We start from the raw sequence: 16,371 nt of genomic DNA, 5'->3' as shown, positions 1-16,371 counted from the left end.
TCTTATATAAGAATTTGGATACACGGTATTAACATGTGTACGTATCGCGGCAATCGTCTACATCCTGCAGATGTTTTTTCCCTAATCATTGCTAGTGCACGTTATTTAGCACGCCATGCTTGCTGGTAAGATATTTGAACCCCATTGAATTCTCTAACATCATCAATTATATCTTTCGGAGTATAAATTTGCTTATGGTTGACCAATTTGGAAGCAACAACTCCACTTACAAATTCGACTGTTGCTTGGACTTTGGTTAATGACCTCTCCCTCATCGGAAACATATGTTCATTATTGAAGCTTCTAGCTATGAAAACATCAGATTTTTTTTCTGCAGGAAACCTTCATAGTCCAACCACATTTGTCCGAAAAGCATACCAACATATAGCTGTGTACTTTTTTTCATGATATTATTAATACATATAGCAGTTACATCTTATTATAATACAAAAATAATGTTTGAAGCAATCAAATAATGACGTACACGAATGTATCAAGTGCTTTCGAAGAAAATTATTTATACATGTATCACAATTTTTTGTAATGTATCAGCTTTATGATTGTTGAAATTACTAAAGTCATTAATGTATCAACAGTAATATATTAAAATATCAATAGAGTTATTTCAATGTATCAATAATATTAACGAACTAATGAATTATACATTAAAACTGATTTAACTCAAAGTATCAACGAACTAATAATACATGACTGTTTCTATAAAAATCATTAATGTTTCAACAACACTATTTTAACAACCATATTCACTTAATGTATCAAAAAATACTCTATATACCAAAATTCATTTTCAACATCTACATACAAGTCACAGACTTTATCTAATGTATCAGTCATTAAAACACACTAATTGTATCAGCATTTACAGATCTAGAAATTCCAAATACTCTCGTACCTTTGTTGATCAAATGTCTTTACTTTGCAATTGTTGTTCTTTATCTTATATTTCGTCATCACATCTACGCGTGTTGCTTTATCATTATATATCTGACCTGTCTTCACCTCTACACTTTCTGAATTGATTATAAAATTTGTAACTCCAAATTCTATATTATCATACGAATCACATATTCTGGATTCAACCATCGTCAGAGCTTGTGTATCCTATGTTGTGCCTTCTACACGTGTAATTTCTCCACATGTTCCATCAAAGTTATGTACAGTACCTCCAATCTTTTCAATTGTGTCAACGCATAATGGATACATTCCAAATCCTGGCTCATTTTTTTCCACTTCTGGATATAGTTTAACACCCATATCATTCTTAATCTTCATTGGACACCAGTTACCTTCTACGATTTAACAAATTTCAATATTTTTTCTTCATACATCGATATCCAACTCGAGTGCAATTGCTGCTTTGAGATTCAACGAAATTGAATCCCCAACAACGATTCCATCATTTTTGTAACTTTCATACTGCACTTTGTTGACCCATATTCCCGAATGTCTCAGTAAAATTGATGTATTCATCATGTATCAGCCAAAATAACAGAAAATTAATTCGTATTTCTCACTTTTTCAATGAATGTTCATAAACTTCTCTTCAATGTAGATGATATAATCTTGAATTTTGAAATTTGTAACGTGTGATTCAATTACCTACTGAAATATGGAGTCTTTATGATCAGTTAGTCGTAACTTAAGCTAATTTAAATAACCGATTGATTCTTCCGTTTTTCCTTTTTTTATCTCGACAGTTATATGATTATTGTGTATCAATTACTATGTATCAGTTGGTATCCATGTATCAAACGCCGACCTTTTTAAGAAATTTTCTGTAAATTATAAATTAATCGAGACAAGTTATAATTATTATATTACACTATGGGATTCCTTTAATTTTTACATGAATTTGTAACAAGAGATTAACTAGAGAAGTATTTATATTTTTTCATAGTTAGTGATTAATTTAATATAGATATTTAGTAACTGGGTTAAATTTTATATCTAAACGCTCAAAGTATTATTTTGTAACTTTGATAAATGATTTCCTTTTATATACTTGACTATCATATAAAGCAATATTGTATGACATTAACTCTTTCTGAAAATTGATAATATGTTTGGATCGAACGTGTATTTCGGTCATATGAATGTCTTATATATTTTTAAAAACATGATAACAATTGTTAGAATATATAAATTTATGTCAAGCTTTTATATCGTAATATGCAATTGATTTTATTTTAATTTCTCTTAGCAAATAACCTGCCTTTAAAAATTCTTTAATAGTTCTTATTCAAATCATGCAAAACAATATGAAAGATTATGATTTTCATAAAAATATAACGACAAACAAAATCATTTTTGTATCCTTCTTTAATGGATATTCATAAGTGATCATATTTGCCTTAGTATCTTAACTGCAAGTCAATAACCTTGCAATTACCAAGATAAATTACTCTCAATTTTAATTATTTCTAGGTTGGCAAGATTAATTTTTTAAATCAAATTATAAAGTCAAGCTTAAATGACTTTTAAGTCAAAAAGAAAGGGGAAAATTTACTTTTGATTTTTCAACTTATTTAAAGTCATTTTAAATTCATTTTAATTTATTATTAAAGTTGTCAAACATTTCTAACTTATTTTAAGTTATTTATATTTGTCAAACTTCCAGAAGTCAAAAATTGACCTAAAAGTAAGTATTCCCTACTTTTAAGTCAATTATTTTTACAAAAAATACAAAAAATGACTTAGAATAAGTCAAAAAATGACTTAAAATTAAGAAATGTTGGACACCGTCAAAAATAACTTTAAAATGACTTAAAATAAATTAAAAACCAAAAATAGATCACCCTACTTTTTATTTTGACTTAAAAATTATTTAAATTTAACCTTTTATTTTAACTTAAAAATTAACTTTTTTTAAACCAATCCAAACCGGCTATAATTCTCAATCTTCTTTTCAAGTTTTTTCCCCAATTTATCTGTGGCCAAACGGCACCTTTGAAGTTATTGTGTAAACTAATGAGCAAAAGGACAAAGTGCTAAAGAAATAAAAGTTATTCTGTGTACGGATTATTCCAATTTCCAACAAGTCTACAACTTGTAAAATAAATTAAAATAAATATTTGGGTTTTTTTCAAATATACATTCATCCTTTTAATGAAGTTTACATTTTCTTAGATAAATTACACTACTTTTACAAAAATAACAAAAGGACAATAGTGAAAAAATATTGGTTAGAAAAATACTTAAATGTCTTCATCTAGTATAACTTGTCACATACTACATAAGAAACTAGAAAAAATAAGTATATAAGTATTTATTAATTTATGTTTAAAATCTTTTTAATAGTTTTGTATATGTGACTTAACCATTCATACAAAAATTAACAATAATTTTTTTTAATTAAAAAAAACAGATTACAATATTTATATCTTCAAAAAGAATTAATTTAACGGAAGGATAAAAATAGTTAATTAATTTTTATCATAATTTTATAAATTAACAAAACAATTTGTGATATATATTTTTAGTAATTTGAACAAGTCCTACGAAATTGAGGGAGTATCAACTTACTCAAAAATGAAATTGTTGTTGAGCGGAAAGTGGAAAATCGAAAAGGGATTTGAATAACAGCATCTCAATGGAATTTCGGAATTCATATTAGAGTCGATCAAATTTAAATTCATGTCAGAAAGTCTCACATTAGTAATGAAGTACTTTCTCACAAAAGTAATTCCGTATCCAAGAGGACTCAAACTCAACACGTTCGATTAAAAATTAAAATAACTCCATACTCAAGAGAACACAAACTCGACATCATGAATGAAAACTTACTTCTCCACTATAACCGTACTTGACGAGATTAACAAAAATTATCATAGCTGATTTTATTTGTGTAATTATTTAATGTTGTGCCTACCAACAAATCGATTTTTGGTTGAAAAAAGGATATTTGGTCAAGTTATAGCCTATTTTAGATTTTAAAACAAAATCTAAAATAGCAAAAATAATTTTCTCAAATGGAAAAGCAAATTATAGCAAAAATATTTTTCTCAAAATAAAGAGAAAAAGTCAAGATAAAGATGAAATTAAAGGAGAAGAAAAAAAGAATTAATGTGATCAACCACCCAAAATTATAATGTAAATTGTATTACAAAATATAATTATGAGGGTAAAGTTGATCTGTACATATTCTATGTTGCTTCATGGTTACGAATTGATCGGGAACCTTAATAAAATCCCATCAACAAGACAGTGAAGCTCTTTTCATTTCGAAAATACATAAAAGAAATCTAATTTTCTCAACGATCCAGATATGTAATATTTAAAATTATATTACACATCAAAGAGCAAGTTGAGTATACATTTATATAGCTTCATGGTTACGAATTGATCAAGAACCTTAATTAATCTCGTCAACAAGACAGTGAAGCATTAAATAATATTCAAAGAAAGATCGATCGATCAATCAATCTTCTATTTAATAAAAAAAAAAAGATAATAATTAAGAAGCCAGATCTGGAGATTAGCTCTTCTTCTAGACCATAACATAATGATATGTAATATTATGGTAAAAGTATAAAGTCTCTCTTTATATGAAATTTTATTCCATAACTTTTTGACACGTGTCATCATAATGAACGTAAAATTTTAAAATGCTTATTGGCTAATCACAGCTGTTGTCTTTTCTTTTTTCACGTTTCTCTTTATGATTTATCCTTTAAAATAAAAAGACGTAAAGGAAAGGGAAAGAAATGAAAATATGACTAATAGAACATCTATCACTTAATTAGGGATGTAAATAATGTTTTTGGTTTGGTATACTATTAATATTTTATTTGGTATATTATTTTTAATTTATACGGATAATATTAAAACACTCTTTTTAATCATTGTAAATTGTGATATCTCAAACAATAGTATCTTGTAAAATTTTTAACTATTATATTATTTTTTAATGAAATGTACCTACGTTTTTGTACATTAGTTTTAATATGTATTTTTCTTATTCCTGAAATTCAGTTAATTTCAGAACTTTTATTGTATTGTCAATAATTTTTTTCATTTTTAGATTTAATTCATTATGAAATATAAATAGAGTTATTAATTTCTTATAAATTATAATTTTATATTACTTAAAATATTAATTGACAATTTATCTACTTACATTTTTATAATGGATTGATTTTGTATTAAGTTGAAAGTAGAATGATAAGTCTTGCTATGCATAGCAAAATATAGATTAAAAGAAGACTCCTAACATAATTTAATCTGTTAGAAGTGATTATGATTTAAAGTTCAAGTTAAACACTTCCACCTTTATCGAATAATTTTATCTCATATTCAACTCAAAATTTATTTTTATTCAAATTCAAAATTATATCAACTGTTGCTGCTATAATTTTTTAATTAATTGTTATTGATTAGAAGGATTGTGTTGAGCAATTCAAGCGGAGAAAAGGTGAGGATAGTTTCAGTGCTATCACATAAACTTAAGTAGTAAGCGGTTGGACATGCGATTCGATGTTAATTTCATTTTATAATTTTATATTATAAGATGAAATTTAAAAATTTTCAAAAATCATGATTTGGACTATTTTAAAATTAAAAATTAATTTACAAATTTATATTAAAATAAAAAAAAGAAAATTATATATAATAACAAACTAATAAATCAAATTAATTGTTAACATATACTATAATTTATAATAGTCAGCTATAGTTTAAATTTTTTGATATTTACAGCTATACTATTAATTTTATAGCAAAAAGTGAGTTTATATACACTTGACATATTATATGGCATATATCAAGCTAATGCCCACTTATACATGATCTTAATTCTCTCTCTTACCTTTTTTTCTCTTTACTTATTTCAAAATCAAATTAAAATCTAGTTATATTTCCTTCCCAAGTTTACTATTTTGAATTAAATCAAACTCTAATTTCAACTTCTTCCTAGAATTGTCACTCTGAAGGTGAATGTCCATCAACGTTATAATTTCACAAGATCATTAACTTCTATTTAGTTGTTTCAATTTTTTTTATTTTTTTTTGAGTTTTTTGTGGTTTTATTTTGGTATCATTGGATTTCATTGAATTTCTTCAATTTCAATTAGGGTTAATCAAAAGGAACTTCTTAAATTGATAATTTAATAGCAAAGTAGAAGAGGATTATAAGAGGTATATGATATAATGCTCATTTTCTGGATGCTCCTCTTTCTAGTCAAGATCAAGGGTGAAAGTGTGCCAAGAGAAAAAAGAAGTGTTGAACTTTCGAAATCTTAAAAAATGTCCAATAGAGGACTCTGAAAGAAGAGACATTGTATCATATCTTTCAGCAATGTATTTGTATTCATCTCTTTTGGGACACATCCATTGTATACATGTTCATTATTGAATGAAGCAATACAAAACATGTGTATATATTGTATCACATGTTGTATTCTTTGTATTCGATGTATCTTTTTGTATTTTTATGTTCTAAATATATACTTTGATAAGTTGTATCAAATTTTATTCATATTATGTGGTGCAATCGTATTCATGCATCAACCCTAAAAAAAAGTAGCACACATTCGACTAGCAATTATAATAGTAGGTATTCAAGAATTCGTAGGTTGAATGGATCAATAAATATATGTATTCGTACTTTAATACACTTATATTCTTTGTATTTATATTCACTGTATCTTTTTGTATTTTTTATATTCTAAATATATTCTTTGATATGTTGTATTCAATTTTATTCATGTGCAATTGTATTGCTGTGTCAACCCTAAAAAAATTAGCACACGTTTGTATTAATTATTAGAAAGTATAATAGTAGTTATACAAGAATTTGTAGGTTGAATAGACCAACAAATATATATATTCATACTGTAATACAACTTGTATTCTTTATATTTGTATTTACCGTATCTTTTTGTATTTTTCATATACAAAAATGTATAATACCTATATCAGTCCTGAAATTATTTGGCACTATTACATTGATGTATCAATCCTAACAAGTTTTTATAAAAGTTTGGAAAGCAATAATCATCGAATCAAAGTGGTGTGATTTAAGGTATTGTCGTTTTTTGGTAAATGGATTCTACGTTTCAAATGTCCCCAAATTTTGATTTGTATACTAGTATACCAAAAAAAAAAAAAAAACTTTGAACCGTTTTAATTGATTAATGAAAAATTTAAACTTTGACGGTTATTAAATGTCACTAAGAAATTTATCTTATTTAGTGCTTTATAATTATAAATGTAGTAATGTATTGAAGAAAATTGATTGGCATAGAAAACGGCTAGATTAAGTAAGAAAGTATAGTTATTTTATTTAAATATCACACATATGACTATTCCAATTTAATAACCCTAAAATTATTGTTATTTATGTAAGTTGCTCTTTAATGTATCGCATGATCATATGGATTCTTAGTTACAATGTACTACATTTTAGTTTGAAAATGTTTTTTTATATGCTATCAAAATTACGATAATCAAATAAATGATTTTTATACTTTTTTTATTTAAATAAATATGCAAAAAAATATTGTCAAAAATATAAATTGTACATCTAGAAAAGTACAACACTCCTCATTCAAATGGATGATTATTTAAAAAATCTTAGGATATTGATTTGTCTAATATATATTTTAAACAAATAATAATAATTAAAAAAAAATTACTTATATTAAGGGCAAAAGAATGAAAGAAAAAAAATGAAAGGAGTCTACAGAAATGTCATAAGTGTATTTTTTTTTAAAACCACATATTTATCTTTTAAATGTGGTTTTTGGTTAAACTTGAAGAGTCTCCTCTCCATATCAATTAATGATTCTCATCAAAGTCAAATTTTATCTTGATTGAAATTCAATTATTTGTATGTTGTCATGAAATTATATAATAATAAAAAGAAAATAGAGAGGAGAGGTTTATTAATTTTCTTGGGAAATATATTTAGAGATTCATAGATCCGATTTATAACGAAGAAAAATCTATTTATTTATAGGAAAAATCTAACTTGATTCTTATTGTGGACGCATTTGTGGGCAAGATATATGTGGGACAGAGAGACAAATAATTTTATTTAATTATAACACTAGTAGTTTTCTTATTATTCTAGAATAGAAATAATTTAATTATATTGTTAGTAGTTTTCTTATTAGTTAAGAATACAATTTATGTTTCCTAGTTACATAGGACTTCCTATAACTATAAGAAGACTCCTATTTATAGGAGGATTTGAGGAATAAGAAGTACACAGATTTTAATCAGAAAACAAGATATTGAAGTTCTCTTTTTCATTGATATCTAAGGTTTTAGCTTTCCTTTGATGAGCTGAGTTCATATACAAAAATAGGTCGATTTAGGAATTTGAACAAAAGCAAGGGAAAATCAAAGGCAGTTGAATTTGGTTTTTCTGTTCATCGTCCCCTAACTCGATCCTTCTCTAAGAATCCTAACAATTTGGTATAAGAGCCTAACACAATGGGATGAGATCAATTATAGGTTTCAGGAAGAACGTGTGATAATAGAAATACTAATAGACTCTAAACTTGAAGCAATGAAACAATGTCTCGGTGAAAGGATTCTCCAAGCTATTCAAGAACAATTAGCTAGCTTGAGAATTGACTCTACAAAACTAATAGTCCAGGGACAGAGTCCAATAGTGATCCGACAACAATTGGATCAACTAATTCGGCTCTTAGAGGCAATACACTGCATATTCATCCAACTGATAAGAATTATCAAAGTAGTGGAAATTGCTATTCAACAATACCAAGGTATGCAAGGATGAATTTTCCTACTTATGATGGCACTAGCAACCCATTAATTTGGGCACATCGTTGTGAACATTTTTTCAAAAATCAACATATAGCAGATGCAGAAAAGGCTGGAGTTGCTGGGTTTCACTTGTTAGGAGAAGCAGAATTATGGTACTATCAGCTTAAACGAGCGAAGGGCCCAATGAGTTGGGAAGATTTTCAAAAACGATGTTTTCAGCGATTTGTACCTCTTGAAAGCAACAACCCGGGGGGGTGAATTGATCACGATTCGATAAACTAGTACAATTGAAATTTATCAACGTCAATTTCAAGAAAAGTTGGTTACAGATGACGAGCTTATTCCCGAACACTTGCACGTGGAAATATGATGAGCTCTCCCTTTATACAAACACAAATTATACAAATATAAATATTTTATAAAGCGAGAAAGAGATTTGATATACAAGTATAAATATTTAAACTCGGCTCTACAAATTTAAATTTTATGCAGATATACAAACACAATCATTGATACATAAACATAGTAGAGGACATTTACAAGAATTAGATGATTTTCTCAATTTTTTGTGTGTATTAGCCAATGAATATTTTGGTGGTCTGGTTTTCGATCGAATTTTTTTCGCGAAACCTTTATGGAACACTCTGTAGAGAGTTGGGGAGTAGTACATACAGTTTCACTTTTTTTTGAGGGATTATTGGGCATTTAGGGTTAATTTACAAGTATTAGGTGATTTTTTCAACTTTCATGTGTATTAGTTTAAGAATATTTTGATGCTATGACTTTGATTGACTTTTTTTTTTTTTCAAAACTATTACGGAATCCTCCGTCAGGAGTTGGAGGGAACAATACATGCATACACTATCTTTGAGGCATTTTGGGGCCAATTTAGTGAAATTACACAATTTTTTTGATTTTTGTATGCCATTTCATAAATATTTTAGTGATATGATTTTCAATCGATTTTTTTGCGAACCTTTATGAAACCCTTAGTAGAGAATTGAATTAACAGTACTTCTTACTATATTTTGAGGCATATTTTGTCATTGAGATCAATTTACAGGACTTAGCTGTTTTTCTTAATTTTTAACGAGTGCCCTCATAATTGGAAGCGCAAATTTATACATCATTAATACAAATATTTAAAGAGAAGCTCTAATAGAGTTCGTTATTTGTATATACATTGGAAATTACAAACATACAAACCTTTCACAACAGCTATTCTTCAGCTTATTGCCTTACATAGCTCAACTTTCCCATACTTTTACAATTGAAGAAGATGAAACTGAAAACCAACCAAATAAAGAAAAAGAAAATTACATTTTGAAAAAACTGAACAACATATAACATATTGTTTTCACATCACTATTTCTGGTTTTAGGATGCTAGATTTGATCTCCTTGTGGGGTAAGACTACTCCACCATTGCTGTAAATTTCATCACAAACATGAACATCTTCGCCAAGAATGGTCATATTCTCAACACGAGCCCATTGTCCAACGGTTGAGTGCCAACCGATAATGCTACCTGAGACGCATGCGTGCTTCTTAACACGGACTCCGCGCATCACAGTGCAACGAGAGAGCCTAACCCCAGACTCAATCACACAACCAGGGCCTATCGCAACATCTGGTCCAATCAAGCATCCTTCTCCAATTTTGGCAGTCTCGTCCACTATGACATTTCCAACAATGTGAGAACCTAATGCCAGTTTTGGTGAAGACCTCTTCTTCAAAGAATCTAGGTAGAGTCTAAGACCGGTGATGTAATCCCTTGGCTGTCCAACATCCATCCAAAACCCAGGAAGGACCATAGCGTATAGCTTTTTCTCGGCAGCAATATTTGGGAAAACCTCTTTCTCAATAGATGTTGGTCTTAATTGAATTCTCTCTAGAACGCAAGGATCGAGCAGGTAAATGCCAGCATTGATCTTGTTGCCAACAAATAACTTAGGCTTTTCCACAAACCTCTCAACTTGGCCAGTGGATTCTTCCATGACAACAACACCATATTTGGAAGGCTCATCCACCTGTATCAACCAGTTATATTTACATATTATACCCATCATCATCCTCATAAATCATGGAAATTCAAACGGAAAATATAACTAAGAACTCACCTTAGTCACCATTAAAGAAGCCTCCCCTCCATGGGATTTGTGGAATTCAATCATCTCCTTGAAAGGATACTCACTGATAACATCACTGTTAAGAACAAAAAACGGCTCACCAGAATCATCTACCAGCTTGTCTCGAGCCAGAGCAAGGGGACCTGCAGTCCCAAGTGGTTCAGTTTCTTGAGAACATGTAATCTTAATCCCCAGTTTTGTCTCAAATTCTTTCAAGAAGTTCAGCATCACCTGCGTCAACCAACATTTATATATTCTTTTCGTTGCTCATTATATATTTACAATCTCTAATAGAGAGAAGCTGACCTCCGGCTGGTAGTTTATAGCTAAGACCACTTCAGTCACTCCAACAGCCTTGAGAGCCTCGATCTAACATACAAAAGTGTTTAGTAAGATATGCTTCAGCATAATTTATTTTTCACCAGCAAAATAGGAAAGGAGAACATATAGAATGCGTGCAAGGCACAAGTGAATTCTTATTTAGATTTTCCATTCCCCTTTAGGATCATGTCCTAGCAAAGGCAGGGGTGATTAAGCCCTAGATATTCCAGGACATAGGACACCTGAAACTTTAAAATGTTCGGTGACAAACAATCCAATTTTCTAATATAAAGTCCAAAACGGAACATAAGCTGAAGTTGTAAAATTCAAATAATCAACTAAAAGGATAGAAAACAATATCAGGAATCTACTTAAAAGGCGCATTTCTATGAGGAGGTTTGATATTAGAATGATCTTTATTAAAGAATCATTGCTATGACTGTAAATTAAACGAGGCTAAAACAGGAATTTTACCTGATGCAAAATCATGGGCTTGTTTGCAAAATCAACCAGTGGCTTTGGGACACTAAGAGTTAATGGCCTCAACCGGGTACCAAAACCTCCAACAAGAATAAGTGCCTTCATCCTAATTTCTCAAAACTCCTGCTAATAATAAGACAGAATTTTTAGCACAGTTGATCAAAACATGTTACAAAAGAAAACATGTACTGAATTTATAAAAATGGACTCTCTCATCTCCACATTTATATCAATCCAAAAGAAAGATACGTGCAAGACTACGAAAACCTTATATTGACATCCGTATAGAAGAAGAAATGATTACACTCACCTAAATGTAAAGTGTTGTACATGACATGTAGCTTATAAAGAGAGAGAGTCACACATATAATGTTCAATTAGGAGACCCATGAAAGTGGATTAAAAGTGAGAGATTACCGAAAGTTGAAGACAATCACAGCAAATGGCCAAACTTATACATGAATCTTCAAATGAGCTGAAGTCATAAAGTGGTTCTAAGTGGAGTATTTTACTGGAAAAAAGACAAAATCCCAGCAACACTCTAGGCTGGATCACTTAATGAGAGTGCCAATACATCCAATATTTTAGTACTATATGTTTTGGTAAATTGAGTTGCCTAACACAGTAAAATTTTACAATCACAGACTCAAAGTATATTACTCCCTTCGATTCAATTTGTTTGTCGAGTGTAGGTCTCTTTTTTTCTATAACAAATCCTTAATTTCAACATTTTGATACATTTTACATATATTCCACAAAAATTCAAAAGGGTATTTTTTTTTTTACTTTCTTAAATTTTCCGTGTCAAGTCAAAACCGCACAAACAAATCAAAACCGAAGATGCTACTCTCTTCTATGTCTCCTCAAAAGAAATTAGTAGAGAAGAAGAAAATCACAGCATCAGCAGGGAGGTACAGTTGGGGGGGAAGGAAAATAAAACCTCATTCCAGCTGTAATCCTAAAGAAACAAATAAAAAAACCAGAAATTGGGGAATTGATAGATGATATTGAAGTTTTACAAGAAGACAAATAGGATTACATACAAATCTAACATCTACCCAATTCAAAATACCTCACCATATGGAAAGGGGATAAAGGCAAAGGACAAAAACAGAGCATCACAACATCCACATTACACATTAATTAACTCTATATCTCCAGTCTGAAAACCTATGAATAACTCATTAATGAGACGAAATAAATAAAATAAATTTAATTTAATAGTTCATAAAAAAAATAATTCAACATACGAACAGGATGGATAAATGAAATCCAGATCCAGATGAAGATGTGGAACAATGCACAAATTTAGAAACAGAACGTGAAATTCACCTTGAACTAAATCACCTTCCAAGACTGGAGTTGACTCAAGTCAAGCAAAATATTGATAGATCACAAACAGTGACGGTCGGGTTGTGTTGTAGAAAAGCCTAGATAAAAAACAAGATAAATCCTACACCTAATTTAAGTACTAGTAATTACTAAGAATTTGATATTTTTAAATAATACTTTTTCTATCATATTTCGTGAATATATAATACATGATTTAATTCGTAAGATATATGTATTTTTCAAATTTTAAAATCGATATATAAGGTGTTTACAGGTCGATTTGGATCGATTATTGATCAAAATCAAACCAAACCAATTTAATTGGTTTTAAAATTATCAAAATCAAATCAAATCAAATATAATATAATATACATTTATCGGTTTCGATTTGGTTTGCTTCGGTTGTTAACCATATACAAAAATAAAAGAAACAATTCATTCAAAATATGAAAAAGTAACAACAATTCAATCAAAACAAAAAATAGTTAGAATGACATAAATTAGTGAACTTTCGATCACTAAATTTACTATCAATAAAGTTTTAAAATTCACTATATTGTCCTAGAAGGAATAGACAATAACATTTTCAATTTTAAAAAAAATTGTCATAGATACTCATATACATGAAATCAATAAGATAAATGTTTTCATCTTGGACATTTTTGCTTTCAATAAGTAAATATAATGAAAATATATAGGGATAATGCACAAGTACCCCCTCAACCTATGCTCAAAATCTCATAGACACACTTATACTATACTAAGGTTCTATTACCCCTGAACTTATTTTATTAATAATTTTCTACCCCTTTTTGGTCTACGTGGCACTATCTTGTGGGCCCAACGTTGGTTGACTTTTTTTTCAAGTTAATGCCACGTAGGCCGAAAAAGGGCAAAAAATTACTTATAAAACAAGTACACGGGGTAATAGGACCTTAGTATAATATAAGTGTGTTTTTGAAATTTCGGGCATAAGTTGAAGGGGTACTTGCATTTTCCCTATAATCTATTTCATATTTTACTTTTAATTATACATCATTTGTTTTTTTTACTATCTCAAAATCACATGAATCTAGCATGTTGTTTTTACTTTGAGCAAACTCTAAATTTGATCACTTAAATATTTAAAAAGTAAGATTAGATTCGGTTCAGGTATTTCTTCGAATAAAATCATAACCAAATCAAATAGTATCGATTTTTAAAAAAAAATAAACCAATCAACAAATAAAATCGATTTTATTTTATCAATTTAATTCGATTTTTCATTTTGATTCGATTTTTATCCTAATCGTGAACACTCCTACCAATATATATATATATATATATATATATATATATATATATATATATATCATTTGTTTAAATTAATTAATTATAACTAATTTCCTTTATCAAGTGAGTAATTGAGAATTTTCAGAATATATTAACAATTATGCTTTAAAATTTAAATTTACCAAATCACTTAATATAGGGTAAAAATAGAGAAGTGTATTTATGTTTAATTATTTTCATTTTATTATTTTTTGAAATAATAAATTCATTAATATTATTTATAAAAATAACAAATTCAATAATTTTATTTATCTATCATCCGTATACGATAGATCCAATAAATTAAGTACTTAAATACATGAGTATCATATTACTAAAGTTATATGTTTCATAGAAGTATCTAATATTAACTTCATATATTTGTTATATGCATTTAAATTTCATGTATTTGTTATATGTATTTATTATTTCATGTATTTGTTTATATGATATAATATTAATTTTATGTATATATTTATACGATCTGATATTACTGTCTCTATTAATTAATTATAACAATTCCTTAATCAGATGAGTAATTGGGAATTTTCAGAATATATGGACACTAATTTTTTAAAATTTAAACTTATCAAATCACTTAATATAGGGCAAAAATAAAGAAGTGTATTTATGTTTAATTTATTTCATTTTATTATATTTTGAAATAATAAATTCATTAATATTATTTATAAAAACAATAAATACAATAATTTTCATATATTTGTTATATGCATCTAAATTTCATATATTTGTTATATGTATCTAGTATTTATTTCATTTATCTATCTATATGATATAATATTCATTTTATTTATCTATTTATACAATCTAATATTACATATATCTATAATTTGATGTATTATATATCATTTTCGTTCGTTATATTCAAAAAAATGCGTATCTCCAATAGATAGTAAACATCTCTATGGAGCTTAAAGGTCCAAGACCAACAGAAAGGAAACAAACTACAAGAATAAAAAATAAAAATATCTGGAAAATAGCTCAAAGTGTTCTCATCTTCTTCCCAAATTCTTGATGTGTAAATTCATGGAGCTTAATTCTTGCTTCCAACTATGGAGTTTAAAGGTAAGCTTGTTACACTTCAAATAGTAGACACTTTTAATCATTTTGCTACTTTTCACTTTACTTATGTTGTTGCATTTGACTTTTTGTCGTGGCGAATATGTGAGTTATTCTCGAGTTTTCAAAAAATCCGACTAATACAGATTTTGATCACTATAATTAAGAATCTCTTGTTGCTTCAATTGATATTTTGCTTATCTCTTAGTCTAAGCTTTCCAATATGTAGTAATTTTCTAAAAAATCAATGGGTTGTGAACGCAATGACCCGAAGATACGACCAACTCTAAGCTTTTTGTAGCTTTTGCAGCACCATGATAAGACTGAAACTTCAATCTTTAATATTACCTTAATATTGTTTTCTTTTTTTTAAGGGATAATGCACAAGTATCCCTTCAATCAATGTCCGAAATTTCTGAGACACACTTATACTATACAGACAATTGAGGATATTTATATCGCATATCCTTCTCGATCTCCCAAGTAGCTTCCTCAACTGGACAATACTTCCATTAAACCTTCACAAACTTAATCTCCTTGGTCCTCAACTTGCGCACATCACAATCTAGAATCACAATTAGTTCCTCCTCATATTGGAGGTCCTTGTCTAACACAATTGAGTCCCACTTAATGATGTAATCCACATTACCATGATACCTCTTCAACATGGATACATGGAATACCGGAAAACACTTTGACAAATTTGAAGGTAAAACCAACCTATACACTACCGGTCCCACACATTCAAGACTTTCGAAGGGACCAATGTACCTAGGACTTAGCTTACCCCTCTTGCTGAATCTCATCACCCCTTGTATCTATCTGTTTATCTATATATATATTTTATAAAAACTAAATTGTTAGTAGCTAAAATAAAAATAAATCTCAAAGATGCACTAATAAAATTGATACATATACTAGATGAATATGACTATTAAGCAAAACTGGACAGAAATTTACAAGAAAGG

At 28.5% G+C, this 16,371-nt stretch overlaps 1 protein-coding gene across 12 annotated transcripts; it reads right to left on the bottom strand.

The window, feature by feature from the left end:
• Positions 1-9,892: 9,892 nt before the first annotated feature.
• On the bottom strand, positions 9,893-13,212 carry LOC101248982 (mannose-1-phosphate guanylyltransferase 1). 12 transcript variants are annotated; one of them, XM_010323871.4, is made up of 5 exons: positions 13,013-13,212; positions 11,675-11,806; positions 11,186-11,248; positions 10,871-11,110; positions 9,893-10,780 (listed from the first exon to the last, which is right to left on the bottom strand). In XM_010323871.4, exons 2-5 carry the CDS (start codon positions 11,783-11,785, stop codon positions 10,109-10,111), a joined length of 1,086 nt encoding a protein of 361 aa, XP_010322173.1. In that variant the 5' UTR covers positions 11,786-11,806; positions 13,013-13,212; the 3' UTR covers positions 9,893-10,108. The 12 variants fall into 12 exon arrangements, with proteins under 12 accessions (XP_010322173.1, XP_004240924.1, XP_004240926.1 ...); XM_004240876.5 differs by having other exon boundaries at positions 11,675-11,803; XM_004240878.4 differs by having other exon boundaries at positions 11,675-11,803; positions 12,931-13,049.
• Between the last annotated feature and the right edge of the window lie 3,159 nt (positions 13,213-16,371).

This window comes from Solanum lycopersicum, chromosome 6 (assembly GCF_036512215.1).
Source record: "Solanum lycopersicum chromosome 6, SLM_r2.1".
NCBI lineage: Eukaryota > Viridiplantae > Streptophyta > Magnoliopsida > Solanales > Solanaceae > Solanum > Solanum lycopersicum.
The sequence above is the reverse complement of the archived record's forward strand: the minus strand, read 5'-3'. Positions and strand labels throughout refer to the sequence as shown.

Excerpts from the sequence above, each read along its gene's own strand:
- LOC101248982 (XM_010323871.4), bottom strand. The coding sequence starts at position 11,785 with ATGAAGGCACTTATTCTTGTTGGAGGTTTTGGTACCCGGTTGAGGCCA. Across the intron at positions 11,249-11,674 it reads AGCCCATGATTTTGCATCAG|ATCGAGGCTCTCAAGGCTGT; the intron begins GTAAAATTCCTG and ends TTTGTATGTTAG. Across the intron at positions 11,111-11,185 it reads CTATAAACTACCAGCCGGAG|GTGATGCTGAACTTCTTGAA; the intron begins GTCAGCTTCTCT and ends TGGTTGACGCAG.